General features: G+C 43.9%; 1 protein-coding gene across 8 annotated transcripts; it reads left to right on the top strand.

The window, feature by feature from the left end:
* The first annotated feature begins 3,141 nt into the window (after positions 1-3,141).
* On the top strand, positions 3,142-24,191 carry LOC127683179 (Fc receptor-like protein 5). 8 transcript variants are annotated; one of them, XM_052180218.1, is made up of 12 exons: positions 3,142-3,320; positions 6,400-6,420; positions 8,375-8,453; positions 9,747-9,995; positions 10,267-10,551; positions 12,421-12,702; positions 14,167-14,445; positions 20,156-20,275; positions 22,056-22,083; positions 23,437-23,519; positions 23,707-23,772; positions 24,122-24,191. In XM_052180218.1, exons 1-12 carry the CDS (start codon positions 3,261-3,263, stop codon positions 24,172-24,174), a joined length of 1,605 nt encoding a protein of 534 aa, XP_052036178.1. In that variant the 5' UTR covers positions 3,142-3,260; the 3' UTR covers positions 24,175-24,191. The 8 variants fall into 8 exon arrangements, with proteins under 8 accessions (XP_052036178.1, XP_052036175.1, XP_052036177.1 ...); XM_052180215.1 differs by having other exon boundaries at positions 3,142-3,324; positions 8,205-8,453; positions 24,127-24,191; XM_052180217.1 differs by having other exon boundaries at positions 3,142-3,324; positions 6,400-6,452.
* Positions 24,192-24,949: the final 758 nt, after the last annotated feature.

Raw genomic sequence — 24,949 nt, 5'->3', positions numbered from 1 at the left:
TCCCACTTACCTGTCCTGGTATTCCCCTACACTGCTGTACTGACCCTTTCCAGGACCAGGGGCCACTCCTTCCTTCTTCTTGGGCATCATTTGATATGTAAATTGTCTTGGGTATTCCAAGTTTCTAGGCTAATATCGGCTTATAAGTGAGTGCTTACCATGAGTGTTCTTTTGTAACTGGGTTACCTCACTTAGGATGATATTCTCCAGTTCCATCCATTTGTCTAAGAATTTCATGAATTCATTGTTTTTAATGGCTGAATAGTACTCCATTGTGTATATATACCACATTTTCTGTATCCATTCCTCCATTGAGGGACATCTGGTTTCTTTCCAGCTTCTAGCCGTTATAAATAGACTGCTATGAACATAGTGGAGCGTGTATCTTTATTACATGCTGGGGAATCCTCTGGGTATATGCCCAGGAGTGGTATAGTGGGGTCCTCCGGAAGTATTATGCCCAGTTTTCTGAGGAACCACCAGACTGATTTCCAGAATGATTGTACCAGCTTGCAACCCCACCAGCAGAAGAGGAATGTTCCTCTTTCTACACATCCTCGCCAGCACCTGCTGTCTCCTAAGTTTGTGATCTTAGCCATTCTGACTGGTGTGAGGTGAAATCTCAGAGTTGTTTTGATTTGCATTTCTCTGATGACTAAGGATGCTGAACATTTTTTTTTCCGGTGCTTCTCCGCCATTTGATATTCCTCGGGTGAAAATTCTTTGTTTAGCTCTGTACCCCATTTTTAATGGGGTCTCTGGAGTCTGCCTTCTTGGTCTACAGAGTGAATTCCAGGACAGCCAGGACTACACAGAGAAACCCTGTCTGGGGGCAGGGGGAAGATCTTTCCAATTTGCTAGTTGCCGTTTTGTCCTTTTGACAATGTCCTTTGCCTTACAGAAACTTAGTAATTTTATGAGGTCCCATTTATCAATTCTTGATCTTAGAGCATAAGCTATTGGTGTTCTGAGCTTCAGGGGGAGCTTGTTGGTGCTGGGTGGAGTGGTGGCAGACACATTGTTAAACACACAGGATGCATGTTCAGTACCAAGGCCACAGGGAAGTCCCCCGTCATGCAGCAGGAGCAACCACTGCCAGAAATGCTATTTATCATGTTTGTTTTGACTTGATTTGGAGTCAGTATACATTCAAAAGCATTTTGCTGTTTCCAAAGTTCTCACAATCCCCACAACCAGTTTTGTGATCCTGTATGAAGCTGTGGTGCAAACTCTATGCACTAAATAAAAATAAACATGTTCATTTATGATACACACAAAAAATTAACTATAATGATATTATAGATATCTAGAGACAAGCTGAGAATATCCTCTCGACCTTTGGAGTATACCAAGTTTATGAATGGGATTATAAAAATCTCTAGCCATAAATGGAAGGACTGTGTTTATATATGGTTCAGCCCAGGGAGTGGCACTATTAGAAGGTGTGGCCCTGTTGGAGTGGGTGTGTCACTGTGGGCATGATCTTGAGACCCTCATCCTAGCTGCCTGGAAGCCAATATTCTGCTAGCAGCCTTCAGATGAAGATTTAGAACTCTCGGCTCCTCCTGAACCATGCCGGCCTGGATGCTGCCATGTTCCTGCCTTGATGATAATGGATTGAACCTCTGAACCTGTAAGCCAGCCCCAATTAAATGTTGTCCTTCTATGAGTTGCCTTGGTTGTCCTGTCTGCTCACAGCAGCAAAACCCTAACTAAGACAGACTGATAAATTCTTCTACACAAAAACTGAAATAATAATTCATAAGAAGTTAATAGCAATGTTCATGAAGCGAAGCCAGAGTAAGAAAAGATGTTTCACAAATGTGTCCAAAAAACTTAGCTCCAGAATTGAAAGAAGCACAAAACAGGATGAGAAAGGTGAGGGATTTGAACAAACATTTTACATTTTAAGAAAAATTATCTAAGATACCATTTAAAACATAGAAATGTCCGCTAGGCATAGCCATATGCACCTTTAGTCCCAGCGCTTAGGAAACAAAGACAGGCAAGTCTCTGTGAGTTCAAGGTCAGCCCAGTTTACATCATGAACTCCAAGCCATCCGGAGATATATAGTAACACCTTCTCTTTTAAAAATTAACAAACAATATAATGTGAACAAGTAAGAATTTCATAATTCATTGAAATGAATAAAATGTACAAGGCGAGCTCCTATCTGCTGAGGGGAGGCCATGAGCTCCCCTGTGCTGCCTGGTGGTTCCCACTGACTCAGTCATATCAGAAAGTCACTCAGCAGCACCGCCTGAACTGGGCACAGTATTGCATGCTCGATAACCAGGAATCCCACTCCCAAGTGTATGCCCAGTAGAAATGTGTGCACATATGTACAGGAGACTCGTACAGAATAGTCACAGCCATGCCTTCTGTCTCAGCTCCAAAAACATATTACATTCTTCATTTTGAGATTCTCCTCCTGAGCTGTGACAGATTAATCTCCTTATCCCTGTATGTTTTCCTCAGGGCACAGTGATATTGATGTGACATAAATAGCCGAGGCATTGATAAATATGAAATTACATATTTCTTTGGGAAGATCCAGGTCTGAGTACAGAAAGAAACTATGGAAAAAGTTGTCAGGATAGAAACTCTACTTTTAAAAAATTAGATTTAAATTTAAAAGCAATCTACTCGCATGGTAATCTAAAGGGGGAGAAACAGCAGAGAAAGACAAAATGAAATACTATTTTACCCTTAATTTCTCAAATATAATTGTTGATTCTCTAGAATTGTGCATTCTCTAGAAGAAAATGGTAGGTACCCTTAGAGTTTTTCACATACACATACATTCCGTTTCTTACCTCTGCTCCATAAAGGACACTCTACAAATTCCAATCCACACTTCCCTTTCCCTCTTCCAGCAGCTGAGATGGTGTTGCTCTTTTATGTATGTGTAGCTTCGCCTCACCATTAATGGTGCTATCATAACAATCCCACAGCCATGATCATGTATGATGCTTACGTGCTCAGACAGCGATGAGTGACAGCCATTTCCTTAAGGTAATTTCCCCAGCTGCCAAAACGTGGGGTTGAGAACATGTGACTTTTAAAACCCCAGAGTTTTCACTTTGGCTATAGGGCAGGAAGCTAACGAACAGTTAAATATGGGTACTCCTACTTCCTTTTTCTGATTCAGGATACACTCAACTGGTTTAAAAGAGCAGTTTCCCAGATTTCTCCTTGGAGCTGTTACTGACTACGGTGCAGCAAGCAAGAGCAAGAAGAAAGCGCTACCTGTGAGCCAATGCCTGGTTCCTTCCCACCCTGTGTGGCCTTCACACGGCTGTGGCTGACTCTACTGGTTGTGAGTGAGTAGATACCCCTGGGGTAGAGTGGGTCGGGCAGCACCTCTCCACCATGGACCTGGTACTCTCTCAAGTTTCAGCTCCTCAGTTTCCCCAAGTGAGGCTGTTGTTCCCCAACTTTACTGTACAGCTCAGAATTTCCTCTCCTGAGCCCAAAGAAAGTAGTCACAGGTTGAAAAAGAAAAATCCTTCAATGGACAGAGGAAGAAACTGTAACAATGGCAATAAAGCCTCCCTTGTTTTTTTTTTCTTTAACAAATACTTTATGAAGCACAGAAAGTGAATCAGACTTGATTGGTCAAACTCTTTTATTCAAATGAGAACTATATTTTAATCCCTTGTTGACAGGCTAGACCCTGGTCTTGTGCCTAAGATGACAAGGGATCTTCAAAGAGGATAGCTCCTTCTGCACTTTAGTGAGAGCCAGGAGCAGGACTGGGCACCTTAAGAACAAGTGGGGAAATCAGGAAGGAGAGGTACCCACAGCAGTGACTATGTTCACTGCCTGTGAATATGTATGCATTTCTGTCAGGTCATGCCTACAAAGGGTTTGCTTTTTTACTAAGTTTTAAATATTAGAATTAAATGTAGGTTCATCTACTTAAAAAATCATAGTACTTGGGAGGCAGAGGCAGACGGATTTCTGAGTTCCAGGCCAGCCTGGTCTACAGAGTGAGTTCCAGTACAGCCAGGCCTATACAGAGAAACCATGTCTCACACACACACACACACACACACACACACACACATCAATGAGAACTTGCTGCCATCTTGTGAAGAGAAAATTATAGTCTTGTCAACAGTCTGGGTTGTTTGAAGGTTCCCACGAGTCCACTTTGGCTAACAACTCCATTAGATGTTACCCGGTTCCAGTACTGGAATCATTGCCTGGTGACAAGAGATGGCCCATAGGACTCTGTCTCCTCATTATTTGGTGCTTTCATTTAGACCTCCTCCATATATGTATATATTTTAGGAGGTTTCTACTGTATTAATGTTCCATACTACTCCTCAAATACCGCTTGATTTTAGCTGTCTCTCCCCGTGTTCCCTTACTCAACTCCCTCCCCTCCCTCCCCATGTGATCCTCCCATTCCAGCCTCTCTCCATCCATCCATAATTATATATTCTATTTGCCTTTCATAATGAGATCTATCTGTTCCCTCTAGTCTCTTAGCCTCTATACCTACCCTCCGTGGTTCTAGGTATTATAGCTTGGTTATCATTGACTTAACAGCTAATATCCACATATTAGTGACTGCATACCATATCTGTCTTTCTGGGTCTGGGTTACCTCACTCAGAATGATCTTTTCTAGTTCCATCCATTTGCCTGAAAATCTATAATGTGGGTTGTTTTGTTTTGTTTTGTTTTGTTTGTTTTTAATGGCTGAGTAATACTCCATTGTGTAAATGTACCATATATTCTTAATTAATTCTTCTGTTGAGAAATGTCTAGATCGTTTTCTGGCTATTATAAATACAGCAACAGTGAACACAGTTGAGCAAGTGTCTTTGTGGTACACTGAAGTGTCCTTTGGAAATGCCCAAGAGGAGTACAACTGGGTCTTACGGCAGATCAAATCCCATCTTCCTGTGGAACTACCACACTGATTTCCATAGTGTCTGTATGAGTTTTCACTCCCACCAGCAATGGAGGAGGAGTCTTCTGCTAATTCAATAACCTAGATAGCATGAACTGCCACTTTACTCATTGATGTTAGTCATTCTGACAGGTATAAGATGAAATTTCAAAGTAGTTTGATTTTCCTTTCCTCATTGGCTGGGGATGTTCCACATTTCTTTAATCAGCTTTCTTGTCTATGATATGGAACTTAAGCTAGAGTGTTTCTGACAAGATTGCATGGAATGACATGAAAATGCATACCAAGTAGAAACCCTCAAATACAAACGCCATGAGAACCGTGATATGTAGGCAACAGTGACTAAGTATTTGGTCTCAATTTAAAAAACCTTGGATTTAGACTGCTCCTCTGTCATTTCCAGTAGACCTTAGATTTAAACTGCTCCTCTGTCATTATTTCCAGTAAACAGGGGTGACGTGTCCCTCATTCACAGCTGAATTTTTTACTGCATTTCCCAGCAAATGACTGGCATTCCAGAAATTTCTTTTAAGTGAAAGGATCAAAATCATCCTTTCTCTGTATAGTTTATAAATTAATAACCCCGCCGAGCTCTGCGGACTTCCTCTCCTCATTGCCCATTTCTCCAACCCGACCTATTTCTACTATTATAACACTAGGGTTTTTGAGGTGGGTTTTTTTAAACTGATTCATTATTCAAGAAAACTTACAGCTCTCCCACTGCAGAGAAGGCCTTACAGTCTAGAACAGGCTTCTCACACAATTCAGATAACCCTGGATAAACTCATTGAAGAAAGTTAACTTTTGCCACCACCCTGCTTCTCCATGGAAGACTCCTCTGTGCCAGAACACTCCATCAAAGCCTTAAGTTCTGACTTCACCGCACTCCTTGGACTCTTCCTATAGGTTTCCCATGATTTCTATAAGAAAAGAATGGCCCCTCACTGTTCTCCAACCATGTCTGTCCCAGTACTCCTCACCCTGCACAGCTTCTCAGAACACTTCAGGACACCAATGTCATTCCTCTCCTGTGACCTCCTCACCTTGGTCACCTGCTGTCTGTGTTCTCACGCCAGGCACAGCGTCAGCCTTCACTTGGATGATTCTTGTGTTCTTGGTCATAATTTCCTTCAAGTATCATCCATGGTATACCCACCTCCTCAGCATGCACACACACACACACACACACACACACTGAGCTGGCTAGCCTATGTGTCTTACTATTGTTACTTACCTCCCTCCAGGATTATACTTTTTTGTCAGAAAATAACATTTTAAAATTTATCTTTAAAGTTCATGGGCAATGTCTCCACAAATATAAAACATTTGACAAATAATTGTCAACAGTTTTATAAATGAATTTTTAATGAGAAGTAATCTCTAAAATGGGTATGAAAACATTATCTTTTTGAATAGGAAAAAAAAAAGTTCTTACTCTGTGCCCTCATCTCTAACTCTTGGTGTTTGTTTTCCAGTCCCTGTCAATGGACAACATGGTGAGTTCCTTCTACTGCTTTGGGAGTTCTTGGTAAGAGTTTCTCCCTAATATCAACATGTTTCAACTCAGCCCAACAGGGACTTGAAAGTGATGGCCAGCCCCCTGGTATGGCTCCAATCCAGAGCAACTTCATGCTGCCCTCCAGGGCCTCCTGGGCTATGAATGCACAGGCTGGCTGGGTTTTTCTGGGGCCCTGAATTGAATCCTATTGACAATGGACCCCACTTAGCACAGACAAATCATCTTTGTCTCTGCGGTAAATAAAAAGGGCTCAGGATGGAATCCTTTCTAATCCATCGACTGGGCAAACTGTAAAACATTAGAGATGCCAACAGTAACATTGTTTCCTTTGCTGTTTTAAGAGTAAAATTCCCCAGGAAGTGCAGGAGGAATAAGAGAGTGTCCGACCATTGGAGCCTGGAAAAGTGTAGAGGAATGGAACAATGTAAATGAATATGTGTGTACACACATGCATGTGCACCCCCCCCCACACACACACATACATTTGTATACCACAGAACTTATTAAGTGGGTTTTAAAATAGTAACAGAAGCTAAATCACATCCAAGAAGCTGTGAGTCACACAGTCAGAGTAGGTCCTAGAATAACTGTCTCTCACTAGAGTCGGGTGACTAGTAATTTATTCAATCCACAAGGCAGGGTGCCTCAGTGGGCCCCAATCTGGCATTCAAAGTCTAGATGATTCCTGGAGCCTCTGGTCCCCAGTCCATGATGAAAGATCAAAATGTTGGTTCTGCTGTTAGTGATAGAAGCAGCAGCAGCAGCCACAGGGCCGATCAACTCAGAGGGAGAGCCAGGAGAGCAAGGACTGAATAGTCTTCCTTCTGAAAAACCAGTTCTGTCTGGGCTGCTACCCAAGAATGCTGCCCACAATCAAAATGGATCTTCTTGCGTCAGTTGAGACAGTCCATACAGCTCTCCAGGTAAAGTTCCCTTCTTGTGGCAGGTTAACATGAAAGCAAAGAGAATTATCACACTTTTGTCTCAGTTCTGCCTCATTGGGTATTTGAGGATTCAAAGTAATATAGAGAAGCCTCCCCCCTTCTCCCCATAGCTAGCCACCCTGTCATGAGAGTGTCTAGTTCCCCTGGGGATCAGCGGGTGACTGTCCATTTCTTATTCTGACACAACTAATGACTGTGAGTCATTAGTTGTTTATATCACCTTCTGCGAAGCACAGCAGTTAAGTGCATGGTCTCTTAAGCTTTTCTAGTGTAAAGACTGATAATAAAATTATTCATTGTCTTAGGGAAAAACACAAAGTTGTGATTTTAATGATTCTGAAATTCTTTGAGGGTTTATGAATGACAAGATAGCAAAGGAAGAAGAAATGACTTTATCTAGGACTCACTCTCAGAGCAGGCTTACTAACCACACAGTGTTACAGTGAATCCTGTAGAACTGACTCCAGAATTGTCTTGCTCCTTGCCATCCCTGGGCAATCACTCTTCCCTGTGGGTGGTGAGTGCTCCTGGATGACCTTACAGTCTTCAGCCTTCAGTGAGCCTCTGGAAGGGTAGGGATTGGGGTAGGAGCCAGGCATGCAGTCAGGGACATGTGTGACACAGGAGGACATGGAGGGAGGATGGACACGGACATGAAACAGGGGGAGGGAGAAGGAACTCTGTGCTGTTGGGAACCAAAGCCAGGTCGTCTCTCTCTCTCTCTCTCTCTCTCTCTCTCTCTCATACACACACACGGCTCTTCTGGATCAGAAACTGTGGGGACCTCTGTTACAGACTCATTTCCTCTCTTCCTCAGAAGCTGCACTGCAGTCTGTGATTTCACTTGAGCCTCCATGGACCACTTTCTTTCAAGGAGAGGCCGTCACACTGACTTGTCGTAGATATGGCTTCTCCTTACCCCAGAAGACAAAATGGTACCAGAAAAGAAAAACACTGAAGCCAACCCAAGAAACTTCTGCCTTACAGATCCGTGATTCCGGAGAGTATTGGTGCCAAGCCGACAGCTTGCTCCCAAGCATGCACGTGAACTTGGTCTTTCTCAAAGGTGAGAGGGAAGTAAAAGAACTGAAGCTTCAGACACTATTCCTGTCCAATCTTCTCTGTAGATTTAATTACTACTTACCACAAACAACTCATGAGCAAACCATTCTATTTCATGCTATAGTTACAGAGAGATTAAAAATATCTATGGAGAACTAGATATGGCACAGAATTAGTGTAAATTTAAATATAAGAATTAATAAAATGTAGTCTGAATAAAGTCTGTTCAGCCTAGTAGGCGGTGACTTCAACTAATGCATGCAGAAGGTCATAATTGTCACTAACAGCTAATTGAGTTCTAGTTCTAAATCCTCTCACTTCTATCCCTGTGGACTTAAAGTCTAGCATGATTCAGAAAACTTGTGCAGCTTTGTGACCACAGAGGCTTGGGAGCAGCCCTGTATTTACACTCAAATCTTGAGATTATTGAGCCCCAAGAATATGTAGTGTTTATGAGCTGCTCATGTAAATAAAATTTGAGAAGCAATTTATTTGAATGCTTCCTGAATCCATTTTGTTTATTAGAAATAATAAGTACCATAAGGACTTGTGTGTGTGTGTGTGTATGTGTGTGTAAATGCTAATAACTAGAAATAAATGGATTGATTTTTATAGGTGCACAAAGAGAGGAAGTGGGGAAAAAAAGGTAGGGAGGCAAAAAGGAGAGGGAGAAAGGGAAGGAGGCATTTTCCCTTTTGGTTTTGAAGCCTTCTGTTTTAAAGCTGAAGTAGTGTCAGTCTTGTGAAAACAGCCTTTGATTTTGTGAGCAAGAAAACACACTATTAGCAAGGAAAGGAAAAAAAGTAATGCTCTTTGGCCTCAAGATTCCCTTGAACCTACCAAAGCACACAAATCTCCACACCCCAAAATAAAAGGCACTCGATTGAACATTAGACCTCATTAAAAGATCTTGAGAGTATTGAGAGAAAACTGTGACTTCTGAAAATTTAGCTGCAGTGATGGTTCAACTTGAGGGGGCGCTACTCAAAACAAAAGGCAAGCTGGCAAGTAGACACGGGTCATTAAAAGCATGACCCCTAGGAGCAAAAAGACATACAGAAACTCTGGTATACCAACAAGGGAGAAGGAACTGGATGACTGCATTCACGATGATGCGCGGAACTTTTTAACTTACCTTCTGCTGTCCAGCTTCTCTCAAAGCGCAGGCGTTTATTTTAAGCTCAGAAAAGGAATTAATGCTCTCTCCACTCCCACTTCCTGTAAAGCCCACTTAGAATGGCAAAGATAAGGAGAACCGGGAGAATGAAACAAGTGGTGGGCCTGGTGTGTTTCACAGCTTCCCTGGTGCTGCAAGCTCCACCTGCTGTGTTCGAAGGAGACTCTGTGGTTCTGAGGTGCCACACAGAAGAAAGCGTAAAACCAGAGACCCTGACATTTTACAAGAATGGTCTGCCATTACCTCATCAAAGTTCTGAGCTCCATATTACCCGTGCAAATCTGAAGGACAACGGTCAATACGAATGCACTAAGAAGAATTGGTTTCGGACACTCACCTATTCCAATAAGGTCCGCATTCAAGTTCAAGGTACGGCTTTAATTATTCTGAACGGGTCAGTCAGAGGCAGGCTTCCTATGGTTGTGGAGGTAGAATAGGAAGAAACGGTGAGCTGCCAGTCCATTGAGCAAAAGCACAAACAGTCTTTGGGAGGAAGGATGTCTGTAATCAAAAGCAGCCCCTCCCTCTAGCCAGCACTGGGGGAGTGGTTCCACTCCACACTTCGGTGCTGAGGAGGAAATGGAGTTTGTTTTTCTGCAGAGAACTTAACTGCTCAGTGGATGATTGTGATCCTTTATAGAGTTGTTCCCACGTCCTGTGATGATGGCCAGACCCTCCCAGCCCATAGATGGAAGTCCAGTGACCCTGGCCTGTCAGACCCAGCTCGCTGCACAGAGGTCAAATGCCCAGCTCCAGTTCTGTTTCTTCAGAAACCTCCAGGCTCTGGGGTCAGGCTGCAGCAAGTCCTCAGAGTTTCATGTTTCTGCCATATGGGCTGAAGAGTCAAAGTGGTATCAGTGCAAGGCAGAAAGAATGAATTCCCAAGTTGGAAAGGGAAGCAGAGCGTTCACAGTTCCAGTGCAGGGTGAGTATCATTCTGAGATTTTTCCAGGCATTTAGAAGCATACACCAGTTTGGGTCACTAATCTTTATAGAACGTGTTTTCTCATGCCTTTGGAAGTTGTATGAGAGAAAATATTCAACTGTTGCAGATATCTGAGCTAATGAACTTAGAACCAAGAAAGAAAAACAAAACAACAACAAAAAACATGTTTGTTTTTTCTCTCGATGCCTTTAGATAAAGGCATTTCTGGTCTCCGCCTGACATAAGTTTTCCTTCCAATGCTATAATTCTAAACTGTGGACTATGGGGTGTTGTGTGTAGCTTTTGCAATGCCCACCCAGCTTCCCTTAAATCCACAGATAAAACACATACACCCCCCCACACACACACACACAGTTGTTTGTTTCCAACTTGCCTTCTTGGCACAATTGTTGGGCAGTATTAAACTCCTGCTACTCGCGTGCCTTTATCAATATTCTTAGCCCCACACCTCCCACCTGCCCTAAACTTTAGTTGCGCTGTTAAATCTAGCCCTGCTAAATATCTCTGACCACCTGCCTGTAGGAGCGGCCTGTGTGGCCATTCCCTTTCGAGATCGCACATGGCTGGTCAACTTTTCTCCATCAGAAACTTGGCCAACTCTGTCTCTCTTCCCTTGCATCTGTCTCTTTCCCCTAGGGACTCAGAATGTCCCGCCTATTCCAGCCCAGAAATTGGCCCATGGCTTCTTTACTGACAGATCAAGAACCAACTGGGGAAGAGGATAGCATCAGAAACATCCCTACAATGGAGTCAGCCCTCAGAGCCAAATAGACAGGTTTCTAGGACATGAAGTGCCTGATGAAGACTGCTTAAAAACATGAAAGCCAACAGATGAAGTCTGCCCTTAGAGATGATGCTTCACAGACTACCACTTTTTCCTAAGATTCAGAGAGAGAGGGAGAGAGAGAGAGAGAGAGAGAGAGAGAGAGAGAGAGAGAGAGAGAAAGAGAAAGAGAGAGAGATTGTATGTTTGTTAGCCAGTGGCTTTGCCCAACTGAATTTGCTCCATCTCACAAGAAATCTAGTTGACCATAGTAGGAAACACACAGTCTAGAACACCCAGATCCTGGGTGTGGAGGGACAGGAAGTGAGAGCATTACCTATGAATTTGCTTCCATTGCTAAGAAACCAATCTGACTGACTAAACTTTCTGAGTCTACTCTTCAGTTGTAAGAAATAGGTGCTCCTGTGGCTACTGATTTAAAGATGAACAGTTCAGAGAGGAAAGAGCGGGCATTATCCAACAGTCACATCAGTTATTCCTAGCACAGTCTGTCCTTCAACCTAACTTCTGAACCATACACATTCCCATCCTCTAGTCAACTATCATAGTTTGTTCTCCAAGACTGGAGAATAATCCAAAAGCCACTATCCTAAGACAGTATGCCCAAAGCTGTTCCCAGGATGGACAAAGCTTCCTTGTGAGTTGACCCTGGACACTAGAGAAGTTCAGAAGTGCCGACTCGAGGCCAGCTCATGACAATGCTTCGTTTCCAGGCAAATGCTACTGGCCCTGTACTCAGGACGATCATGTTTGAAGCCAAGTCTCCTGCTTCCTCCTCCACTTTTTCTAAGTGTTGAGCCCCGGGTAACGGCTCTGGAATTATCAGGGTAAGGTAGACATGAGGCCAGGTTGGGCAGAATAACCTATAGTCCTGCTCCAAATCCTTGACAAGGCCCTCAAGGAATGTGGGGCCTTAGCTGGCACAAAACACAACCTCCACTGTCTTCTCACTTTCCAGAGACAAGCCACATGGCAAAACAGGTTTTGTCATTCCACCCCTCGCCCATGAGTATGCTCATGAGTATACATGGACAAGTAAAAACATGTTGTTTTTATTTATTTAGGAGCTCTTGCGGACTTCCAAACACACATCGTCCCAGCCTCAAAGGTGGTGTTTGAAGGGCAGTTGCTGTTACTCAACTGCTCAGTAAAAGGAGTCCCAGGGCCTCTCAAATTCTCCTGGTACAAAAGGGACATGCTGAATAAAGAAACCAAGATTCCTAAGTCCTCGGAAGCAGAATTCAAGATCTCTGAGGTGAACAGCAGTGATGCAGGGGAGTATTTCTGTGAGGTTAACAACAGCCGCCGAAGCTTTGTCAGCAGGGCAGTTCCCATCACCATAAAAGGTGCGTGTTGCCAGGTACCATCTGAGGAATGGATCCCATGGATCCCATTCACTGGGATCCCCCAAACTGCACATGGAGATCCTTTTTAAAAAAAAAAGATTTAATTTACGTCTATGAGTCTATTGCTGTCTTCAGACACACCAGAAGAGGGCATCAGATCCTATTACAGATGGTTACAAGACACCATGTGGTTGCTGGGAATTGAACTCAGGACCTCTGGAAGAGCAGTCGGCGCTCTTAAGCACTGAGCCATCTCTCCAGCCCTTACATGGAAATCCTTAGGGAGGACTTGAGACAGTCAAGTGGAAGTAGATGTTGTCAGTTACCAGTAATTCAATGTTCTAAAAAACCTGCCAAGCATTAGGAAAGACTTAGAGACAGCTGGAACCGGCTGAGGGTGGTGGAAGCTCTCAGAACATCAGGTGGAGGAAAAAGCTCAGTGATTAGGAACACGCCCTTTGTAAATCACAAGTCCTCTTCTGTTAAAATGAAATGGCTGTTTATAAACGAGGAGCCGATGGGAGGCTCGAAGCAGTGTATCTTGGGAGATGCCTTCTGGCATCTTACTGTAACCAGAAGGATTCTCAGGGCCCCACCCTGACCACACTGCTATGTGTTTAAACCCCAGTAGCTTCATCATTCCCACCCTTGGTCTCCTACAGTGAGATGCTATGGAGAATGTAGTAGAGTTTCACCAAGAGGCTGAGGGCCTCTCCCTCAGCCCAACATCTGCCTGTTGGTTTTAACATAAGGCTGAAATCCTAAGGCTCTCGAACCTCAGTGAACACACCTCTCTGTTCACTGAGCACTTGCAAAAACTATTCCCATGTTCAGGCAATGGAGCAAGGAGAAGCTATTGTCCATCAGAAGTAAGCAACCTCCAGAAGTCATATAAGGGTCAGGTTGCATGCTTCTAACAGACTACAGTTACCATCCACAGAGTCTCCTTACTTACCCTCCTCCCGCTCAGCTTCTAACACTCTGATAGAATGGATGGTTCTGTCGACCTGGAAGAAGGTAGCACCTGAGGAGAGCATCCTGCAAGAGTATGTGAATTTAGAAGGTTAAAGATCCTGGAGCAAAGCACTGAAGCTACCCTAAGTAGAGAAATGGAGAATAGAGACTGACACAGAGGCTTACAATTCAGGAAAGGAAATGGGTCCCAAAGGAGCAAAGAGCGATTGAGGAAAGGGTGCCGGTCCTGTGGCAGCAAAATACAAACTTCTCCCTGGAGGTACCATCTCTGTAAAATTGAGGAGAGTTGGCTAACAAGGGGGTGCAAGGGGGTACAAGGGGGTACAAGGCTGATTGGAAAGGAACAGATGAAAGACCAGCATGGAAGTCAAGAGATTGCTGATGTCCAGCCTGGGAGGTTGAGCTATCTCAAGATCTGGTAAAATGGAGACCAGGCATTTGCATTAGAACAAAACAAAAGTAACCATCAACCCACTTTCTCTCCTCCAGTCCCAGTATCTCAGCCAGTTCTCACCCTAAGCGCTGGCAAGACCCAGGCCTTGGAGGGAGAGTGGATGACACTTCATTGTCAATCCCAGAGGGGTTCTCCATGTATCCTGTATGAGTTCTACTATGAGAATGTCTCCCTGGGGAATAGCTCTATACTCTCCGGAGGAGGAGCATCCTTCAATTTCTCTATGAGCACAGAGCGATCTGGAAACTACTCCTGCACAGCAGATAATGGCCTGGGAGCCCAGCGCAGTGAGGCTTTATGGATCTCTGTCTTTGGTAAGTCCTGAATTCATGCTAATACCCATTGCTATATAGATTTCCCTTTCACCAAGCCCTTTTGAAAATTTGCCCCCCACCCACACACACACACCTTTATTTCCTACAACAATTACCCCAGCCCTGTTCTAGGCTCCCTTTTCAGCCAAACTCATTGTCTGTGCTTACCTATCCCTACCTAGGTCTGACTTTTGCCTAGTTCAGAAGCCTCCACAGCTTTTAATAAATGTGTGTGGTCATCTCATGCTGTCTCCTTGTGCCCTGTGATGTTTAGTTCCCAAGCTAACGGTGAACCCAGTTCTCTACAAACACTTATCAACTTCCCTACTGAACAGTGGAGTGAACAAATACTATGCAAGACCTTAGTTTTTCCAGAGTTCCAAACAATTACAACTCTCAGCATAGGTTGGGAGAAGACTGGATTTGAAAGAAAAGAAGAAAATAGCTTCCTTGGGAAATATGTTCCTTAATACCCTAGGGTTTTCATGAGCCTCTTTCTAGAAGCCCATTTAGCAAATGTAAGTTTATGGCATGATGTAGTTTTCTAGACCTTTGTTAGAAGGTGACAGGATGTGTGTCAGATCCAAAAGGATGACTAACTGTGGGGCCTATTAGCATACCAGAGTGCATGCCGGCCTCTGGGCTCCACAGCAAGTGCCTGTTCGTCCTGTGCTGGCACCTGGCTTCTCTCAGTTCTCACCCCACCCCCTCCCCTAACCTTTGCAGCCCATGTGCTTCCCTTACCCCAGCTTCTCATTTCTATATATAACCCTGCCATTCAGCCGGCCGCACACTCTCTTGGGTCTCTTTGCCCTTTTGGCTCAGGGCTGGATCTCTCTTGGTCTGCTTGCCCCTCTCTCCTTAGCCCTCCTTGTCTTCTCATTCCTCCTGCCTCGCTCCTCCTGCCCTCCTCTCAAGGCCCAGGTCACTCTGACGGCCATATGCAGCCCACTACTTTCTCTCCCTACTCTGAACTCTTCCAGGTGTCTTTGGCTATACTCTCCCTCATAGCTACAATCAGTCAATCGATTGATCAATCAATTTTCCTCAGCCACACCTTAGATCATTTATATCCTCGTTTTGTTCAATATGCAGATCATAGTTGGTCACTGTTGAGACCACTAGTTAACATCACAATGGAGCCACTGCAGGAACAGATTTGCTTATATTTGCTCTTGGATCTTTAGGGGAAAGTAAAAATCCTGCTGGTTTTTTGTTTTGTTTTGTTTTTCACAGCACATATCCTTTGTATCACGAGGAAAAAGAGACCCAGGAGTCCTGGGTAGGTGAGAAATTTTCATAAGGCTATCTTGATAGTAAAGAAAATAAGAAAGACGGCATAGGCAATTCACGGAAGAACTGGAAGATTTCTCACCATAGAATATATTTCTCAAAACAGGATTGTAGGGTTTTGTGGGGTTTTTGTAAAGTCTGAGGATATGAAAGCTTACAGCATGAAGATCCAAGAAAGTGTTTTAGAGTTGAAGTTAGATGTGTAAATGCAAGTTATGAACGTTAGAGGATGTGAAAGCTCAAAGAGTGATAAGAAAGTGTTAAGGTGCACAAAAGGAATGCAAAGACGTCTTCCCCTCCATAGGCTGCCGCTGTATTAAGACTTCAAAATTTCAAAGTTTTGACATTGATCAATGGAGTTCTGGTAATATCATAGATACAAGCTCAGGATTTTAAGTTTCTTTTGGTTGTCTTCTAAGTATAGATTTAAAAGTGCTTTCATTGTGCTAAATTATATATATATATGTATATATCCTGTTCCAGAGGGTGGGGGTGGGGGTCTCTCATCCTTTCCCTGGTTTTGGGATTCCCTTCCCTCAACTACCAGGACCATGGACCTAAAGGTCTCAAATGTACACAAGAAAAAATTCCCCCCAAACTCCTTAACTTCACCTTCTGTCCTAATGTATATGTGTTCTAGCAGATTTCCAGTCATTTTAAGACAAGCTGCTCCAACCACTGCCTGCACACACACCCCTACCCCCAGATGGGCTTGCAGAGCCTAGTCACAACCTGCTCTTCCCAGACTTGACCAACATTCCAGTTTTTTAGGTCCCAATAACGATGCCTCAATATCAGTAGTGAAGTGCCACTTAGTGACCCACATGCTCCACTCTTGGCCCACTCCAGTCCAGTCCAGCTTCATGCCTTCCCATTGTTTGATGAAGATCAAATCTTTAGTAGGGCCAGTCTGACTGAATCTCTGGCCTTCTATTTCATCACAGTTACTGGGCGCGTCAGACTGCTGCCCTACCCTCTGCAACAATTCCAATGGACCAACCTACTTACCTGGCTTCAGTCACTGCACACGCTGCCTGCCTCATAACCTCTACATAGCCCTTCCATATTGGATCTGGCCCCCTTACCACTGCAGGCTTTGACAGGTTCTCTCAAGCCCACTTCTTTCTCTTTGTAGCAATCCTCATCTCTCAGATGGCCAGCTTTTAGCTGTATCTTCATTTTCAGATTCCTCAAACATGTTTGTGTTTGTGTGTCAGGTACTTCAGAGTATACACAGCACTACGCAAACATTCTCATGTCCCACAATTGGGATAAATTATAGATGAGCGCTGAAGAACCTGAGAAGGCCACTAAAACTAATAATGGCATTATTATTATTATTGCAGTCAGAAATGCCTTTAGTGTGAGGGCTGCGTTGAAATAGAGGAAACCGATGGCTGGTTCATCTCCCTCGGTTCCAGGGTCCCACCCTGCCCTAATCTCGGACCTTCCCTTGGGCCTAAGTTGTAGTGGGGGACATGGTGAAGCTAAACTGCGAAACCCTGGAAGGCTCCCTTTCCTGGTCTTGTACCATTTTGATTCTGAAGATGTCACCCTGAGGAGCAGGTTAGCCCTCTCTAAAATAGGAGAGTCCTTCACCTTCTGACAGACTATGGAATGCTCAGGAAATGGAGTAGTTGTACTCCAGTGAGGCTGGCAATGTCCCAGGGCCCCAGCACGGTGAGGCAGTGATGGTCAGGGTCACAGGAGAGTTGTCACAAGCAAGCACTGATGGCACCTGCTCCTTCCTGCCACCGAAAAGCCATTTCCTGTTGGTGTCTCCACAGAGCCCCTTTCACCCTCATCCCCTCTAATCTTTTGACTCTCTTCCTTTTATATTCCCTCTTTCTTTTTCTCAGTGTCACCTCCTACTTTCTTGTTTTTGTTTTATTTATTTATTTAATATTTACTTTGCCCTGCTGCCTTTAATTAGGGTTGCATGCATAAACAAGAGTTAGAGTCATTTACTTTAACTTATCAGATGCTATATTGCTGAGAAATAAAGCATGAAGTATTTTAATAACAGAATCATCCTGTGTATTTAACTATAAAACCTTTATTTTTAAGTTTAAAATAAATTCTATGTATCTACCCAGCCTATTAGGTTGTCTATAGGTTCCATTGTGTTACAGAAACATTAGAACATAGAATTCTTACATGAAATATATGTGTGTGTGTGTGTGTGTGTGTGTGTGTCTGTACTTACATAATATTACACATGGTTATATAATATATTATCATACAATATATAATATATATTTGAAAATAATTCTTTCATACTCTATGACTTTCCCTTCCCAGATCCTCCCACATCCCCTTCATCTATCCACATACCCTTTCTTTCTCTCTCTCTTTAGAAAACAATCGAGTAAACATAAAAAAGAATAATAAATAAATAAATAAGAAAAGGCACAGGAAACATAAATATAACACAAATCACATACACACACACACACACACACATACACACACACACACACATACCATAAAAACCACAAAATTAGAAACCATAATACACAAACAAAGATCCACTAAGATAAAAAGTGCCCAAATAAAGCAATTTGAGGCAAAAATCTATAAAAGCATCACTGAGTTCTTTCTGTGTTGGTCATCTGACGCTGGTCATGGGGCCTACCCTTGACTGTGGTTGTCTTGGGCACTGCTCTATTGCTGTGAAGGGACACCATGACCAAGGCAACTCTTATGAAAGAAAGCATTTAATTGGGGAGACCGTTTACACTTTCAGAGGTTTAGTCCATTATCATCATGGTGGGAAACATGGCGGCAGGCTAGAAGACACTGTTTGCTTGGCGTCACCCATCTCTTCGATTCTCACAGTCTCTGCTCTTCCTCTTCCCCATTGCTCCTGGAGCCTTGAGTGGCAGAATGAAGACATCCCACTTAGGAATGAGTGTTCCAGAATCTCTCATTCTCTGCACTTTGGCCGGTTGCAGGCCTCTGTTTTCACTGTCATCTACTTCAAGAGGAAGCTTTTCTGGTGGTGACTGAGTGAAGCACTATTCTGTAGATCTAGCAGAATGTTGTTAGGAGTCATTTTATTGCTGTATTAGTTTAGCAGAACAGTAGTATTTCTTTCCTCCTAGCCTCGTGGCCTATTTGCTTTCCCCTTAGTCTCAGGTTCTTGGCAACTAAAGCAGTGTCAGTTATGGGTTTCAGCTCATAGAGTGAGCCTTAAATCCACTCAAATACTGGTTGGTTACTCGCACAGCTTTTGTGCCATTCTTGTACCGTGAAGGCAGGTCAACATTGTAGATGACGAGGTTTGTGGCTAGGTTGGTGGTCACCTTTTTCCTCTGAAAGCATTGAGTAAACATTTTTACTCAGTCCTCCAAGTAGAATGTGGGCTCCAAGTTTACGTATTTCCTTAATTTTCTAGATATTGTCAAACTACCTTTCAGTGTCCTCAGTTTCCTTTGCCACAATTTCACCAGTATTATCAATCCAAGTAGACATGAAAAGAGTAATAGTTTATGGCTGAATTTAATTGTACATTTAATCAATAATGAAAATGAGTTTTTTATATATTTGTTGGCAGGTGTTTTCAGTGATTCGTATAACACTTTTCCCTTTTCTATCGAATATTTTTGTATATGAAAAACTAGTTTGGATCAAAGTCATCAGCTTTCTGAATCAGATGTTTTTTATTTGCTTTAATTTGCTTATAATACCACTTTCCCCTTGTAAATGTAACAAATATGTTAGAAGCAGAAGCTTCTACTGAAGTTTCATTTCCATTCAGTTCCAGTGTCTCTTCCCTGTCCTCACACTCAGGAGGTCTGGAGCTCAGGCTGTGGTAGGTAATATGGTAAAGTTTCACCATCAGGCTCTGAGAGGCTCTTCCCCAAATCCTATACCAGTTTTATCACAAAAGACCCTGGGGAACATCTCAGCTTCCTCTGGAGAAGAAGTCTCTGTCAACATCTCTCTGGCTACAGAACATTCTGGAAACTTCTGTGAGGCTGACAATGGTCTTAGGGTACACACTTTTTATTACTGGTAAATCTGCTTTAACACAAAGTACTCATCGTGACTGACCAGGAAAGCGCTTCTCAAAGACTAGTACCTTGAGTGCTTGGCTTTCTAATTCATTGTGTTCTGAAGTGATTCCTAATTGTTGCAGGAGAGAGAAGCTTTAAAGAGCATCTCAGAACTTAGAATCATCAGCCGGCTACTCCTTCTCTCTGGCCACAATGTATCTTGACCCTTGGCCTTTCCTTAGGCACAGAGATAAGCTTTCTCACAAAAACAAAGAGAGAGAGACATCTTCTGTGCCACATCTGTCACTACTAAGCCTTAGTACTCCTGGTCACAAAGGTTCTTCTCCCCTACACCAAAACATCAGCTTCAAGACTCAGCCACTCAAAACTGTCCACCCTTTCCTGGTTTTATGCTTAAGCTCCTCCAGACACGGCCAAGAACAGAAGAAGTGTTCCTGTGGTGGCCGGAATCACTGTGGGACTGCTCATCATGGCTGTTGGAGTGTTTCTGTTTTATTGCTGGTTCTCTAGAAAAGCAGGTTGGTGGCTCCCCAATCATACCCTCCCTGTCTTTATTCCTGCATGCTCACAATGACTCTGTGTCCATCCCTAGGCTCTCCAGAGCTCCTACTCTTCCACCACATGATTCCTTGCCTTTCCCTCTGGGTCCACAAGAAGTCCTGTTTACCAAATACAAAGTCATTCCAGTAGCTACATGAGTGCATCATACCTCGATGAGATGCTATTTATCTAACCTCAAAAGGGGAAAAGGCTCTTCTCTGTATGTTCATAAGATTCCCCAAGTAAGGAGAAGAGAAAGACACTAAGAAATGGAAGTCAAAACAGAAACCAAATTGAATTTGGTAAATTACTGATCTTTAAAATGTAGAGTATTTTTATAGATGGTCAAGTCTATTTTTTCTGTCTAAGACTATTGAACTATCTGTAATCATTAAAGACCATTGTCTGAAAAATCCAGGTTAAAGGAGGATGGACTGAGGTTAAGGGAGGATGGACTGAGGTTAAGGAAGTATGGATTAAGGTTAAGGGAGGATGTTAAGGAAGGATGGACTGAGGTTGAGGAAGGATGGACTGGGGTTAAGGGAGGATAGATTGAGGTTAAGGGAAGATGGACTGAGGTTGAGGGAAGATGGACTGAGGTTAAGAAAGGATGGATTGAGGCTAAGGGAGGATGGATGGATTGAGGCTAAGGGAGGATGGACTGAAGTTGAGGGAGGATGGACTGAGGTTAAGGGAGGATGGATGGATTGAGGCTAAGGGAGGATGGACTGAGGTTGAGGGAGGATGGACTGAAGTTAAAGGAGGATGGACTGAGGTTGAGGGAGGATGGACTGAAGTTAAAGGAGGATGGACTGAGGTTAAGGGAGGATGGACTGAGGTTGAGGGAGGATGACTGAGGTTGAGAGAGGATGGATTGAGGTTGAGAGATGATGGACTGCGGTTGAGGGAGGATGGACTGAGGTTAAGGGAGGATGGACTGAGGTTGAGGGAGGATGAACTGAGGTTGAGGGAGAATGGACTGAGGTTGAGGGAGGATGAACTGAAGTTGAGGGAGAATGGATTGAGGTTAAGGGAGGATGGACTGAGGTTAAGGGAGGATGGACTAAGGTTAAGGGAGGATGAACTGAGGTTAAGGGAGGATGGACTGAGGTTAAGGGAGGATGGATTGAGGTTGAAGGAGGATGACTGAGGTTGAGAGAGGATGACTGAGGTTGAGGGAGGATGGATTGAGGTTGAAGGAGGATGGACTGAGGTTAAGGGAGGATGGATGGATTGAGGCTAAGGGAGGATGGACTGAGGTTGAGGGAGGATGGACTGAAGTTAAAGGAGGATGGACTGAGGTTGAGGGAGGATGGACTGAAGTTAAAGGAGGATGGACTGAGGTTAAGGGAGGATGGACTGAGGTTGAGGGAGAATGGACTGAAGTTAAAGGAGGATGGACTGAGGTTGAGGGAGGATGGACTGAGGTTAAGGGAGGATGGACTGAGGTTGAGGGAGGATGAACTGAGGTTGAGGGAGAATGGACTGAGGTTGAGGGAGGATGAACTGAAGTTGAGGGAGAATGGACTGAGGTTAAGGGAGGATGGACTGAGGAGGCTCCCTTCCCTTGGGACCAATAGGAAATTTTCAGTTGTTTTTATCCCTCCCTCCCCTCTCATTGGCATACCAAACAGAAGATCTGTTACTCAGATCTCAGTAACAGAAGCTCCTGGCAGTCTCCATGTGAGCCCTATCTAAGCTGCCTCCTAGTCCCCATGAAAGACCCCTCTTCCTGAAATCCAATGTGTTCCTTTACAGGGGGAAAGCCTGCCTCTGATGACTCCAGGTAAGAACTTGGCCATATTTCTAGAAGTAATGTAAATACCCATAGGACAGAAAATTTAAATCAAATCTCAAACCTTATTACTCTATTATCATCAAGATCACAATTTCTATGTGTGTCGCTGAAGTGAGTTGCACCCAATTGATGCTGCCCCTCTCTTGGGATGCCTCAAGCCAATTCCCTGAACCTCCACCTTAGCTACAGGGAGCTAAGCCTCCTTCTCATGTCATGGGTAATTGATTTTCATTTATTAAGTCACTTCCTTGCACCATTGTGAGCTTGGTTGTCTAAATGACCACTTTGGCAGTTACCAGGGAAACTGGTTCCCTTTGGAGATTCTTATTCTCATTAATAAAAGAATTTAGAAATGAGCTAAGAAAGCTCAATACAAATTTTGCTAGAATTTAATTAAAAAGAGACAAGTTAGATGAAAATCCTGGTGATATTAATGAGGAAGGATGAAGAAAAAGTCATTCCTTTACAGTCATGTGGCACAGGATAGAAATAGTTCATTTAGAAAGGAAGCATCACTCTCAAGAATGGAACTGAACTAGCCAGCCGAGAAAAGAGTCCCAAAATCAGCCATCTGTGTGGTTCGTGATCTTTATAGCACCCCTCCCTCCCATTTGTAAGACCTGGGCTTCGTTTCACACATGTTCTCTTTGTTAGATGATGCCAAGGGGAGGAAAGGCTTCTGGTCTTTCTCTGCAAACTGGCTTCCTTCGGGTTAATCATGAATGTGCTTTTTAGTTCCTTTTCTCATCTCACATAGACATTGAATCTAGCCATATCTTGAGATGGCATAGCTTAATTCGCCTAGAACTTTCCAGGCATCAAAATCTGTTGCAATGACAGCCAAGAACATGGAGCACATACCTCACACACCTAGAGGAGACACTCTGCCAGGAAGTAGGACCTGTGAGGAGACTGCCACCATGCCACCCACCACCTCACATCCGGAAGACTCACTTTAAGAGTCATTCCAGAGCTCACACAGACTGCCATTGAGCCTCCCACAGTGGCTGCATCCAAACCACAGGAGTTCTTAGGGTCTTTGTTTCTATGAGATTGATGTCTCTGAAACGGTCCTCGGCCTGTTTTAAATCTTGGCCCTTCCCGTTTTCTAGTTTAGTGGTGATGGTGAGCCACTTCAGTTTACAGAACACTCATTGCTTACACGTATAAAATGGGAACAAAACAGAACTAAATATTTCTAAGAATTAGCACAGTGCCTCTTACATACCATGGGGGCATAACATAGACACAGAAACAAATTTGGTTGAGAACTCCTTAGGAGGGGGTCACTGTTCCCTTTGTCTCACTCTGGGGAAACATCAGTGCTTCTATATCTTCCAGGAGTCCTTCAGATTCAGAATCCCAGGAGCCTACCTACTACAACATACCTGCCTATATAGAACTGCAGCCAGTGTACAGCAATGGTGAGGACAAGAGCCCTCTGGTCTCCGGTTTAGCAGAAATCACAGGATACATGTTGGAGCAGGGCGGGGAAGATGGTAAAGGCTGGAGGGCTGTAATCGTGCTAGAGAACAAACTGGCCAGGGGAGGAGTAGTTGAGAAGAGAGGGAAGCACCTTATCCTTGTCTGAAATGCCACCTTCTTCCTAAGTAGACCCAAAAGAAGACGTGATTTACACAGAAGTACGGAGAACTCAACGAAGACAGAAACATGCAGGTAAAAGCTGGGGCCTCTCGTTCCCTGCTATCGCTCAACCTCACTTCTCAGCAGCTCTGGGCCAGCCAGGCACAGAGCCTCCCTTCACTGGGACTCTGGGATTCCTTAACTTGCACCTACATTGTTTGGAGCTAATTTAGAGCTGCCGTGTAGTGCTGCTGGCTTCTTCATTGTCTATGGATGAACTCAGGATAACCTGAGTTACAAAACCATGGCAGCGTCCCCTCTGAGCACCTGTGTCAGCACCAACAAGGTGGGATAGGGCTGTCATCCCTGCTTTCCTAGTTTGGGGGCAGCTAAAACAGAACCCTGTAGACCGGGAGGCTGAAATAACAAATGTTTGTTCCAGTTCAGGAGTCTGAAAGCCCAAGATCAAGGAACCAGACTGCTGAGAAAAAGTAGGACATGTCTCCTCCAAGGTATGGTTGTGGAGAGGGTTTATTGTAGAGATGAGGGATTGAACAGCCAGAGGGATCTGGAAGAGTCCAGACTGAATATGGCCAACAGACTGAACTGGGCCATGAGATGGCAGGGCAAGTGAACCAAGAGAGATCCAGGAACAGAGCCAGCCAGGAGGACTGGAGGCCAGTCTGCTTTGATAGGTTAAATGGGTGTCTTAGTCAGCCATTTGTCCTGAGTTTGAGACTTAACATTCCAGCCTTTTTGCTAATGATAAAGAGTGATGTAATCTCTTCCATAACCACTTTCTGCTGAAATTGGGGTGTCATCGGGGCCCAAGAAGACTGGAATATTGGTCAAAGCCAGGAAGAGAGGAGAGCAGGCTGGGGAACATCTGTTTCACTTGCTGTCTGGGTTCCAAGGGACCACCTGGGGCTAGGAAAGTGCAGGCTGCTTTGGAGCAGTCTGGCATGTAGGTTTCCAGGAACACCTGGGGCTGGCACATTGCAGGCAGTATTGCAGCTGTCTGCAGCTGTTTGGAACCTGTTGGGACAGATATAGACAGGGACAGAAGGTAAAGTTAAGGAGTTTAGGAGACACTTTTTATTTTGGGTGTATACTTCAAACTTCCAGGCCCATGGTCCTGGTAGTGGAGTAGGGAGCAGCCTTAAAACCAGGGGTAAGCAATAGTTGGGAAAACTTAGGGTGCTGATTGACAGGAGTAAATGTCTGGAGTCCATCTGACCTGTGACAGGTGGATACAAGTCATGACTTCCTG

Source organism: Apodemus sylvaticus, chromosome 4, assembly GCF_947179515.1.
Source record: "Apodemus sylvaticus chromosome 4, mApoSyl1.1, whole genome shotgun sequence".
Classification (NCBI taxonomy): Eukaryota; Metazoa; Chordata; class Mammalia; order Rodentia; family Muridae; genus Apodemus; species Apodemus sylvaticus.
This window is presented reverse-complemented; position numbering and strand designations above follow the sequence as displayed.

Bases quoted from the DNA above. Each gene is read 5' to 3' on its own strand.
- LOC127683179 (XM_052180213.1), top strand. From the start codon at position 3,261: ATGCCTGGTTCCTTCCCACCCTGTGTGGCCTTCACACGGCTGTGGCTG. The intron at 8,454-9,746 runs GTGAGAGGGAAG...TGTGTTTCACAG, and splicing joins GAACTTGGTCTTTCTCAAAG to CTTCCCTGGTGCTGCAAGCT. The intron at 22,084-23,436 runs GTAAGAACTTGG...TATATCTTCCAG, and splicing joins CCTGCCTCTGATGACTCCAG to GAGTCCTTCAGATTCAGAAT.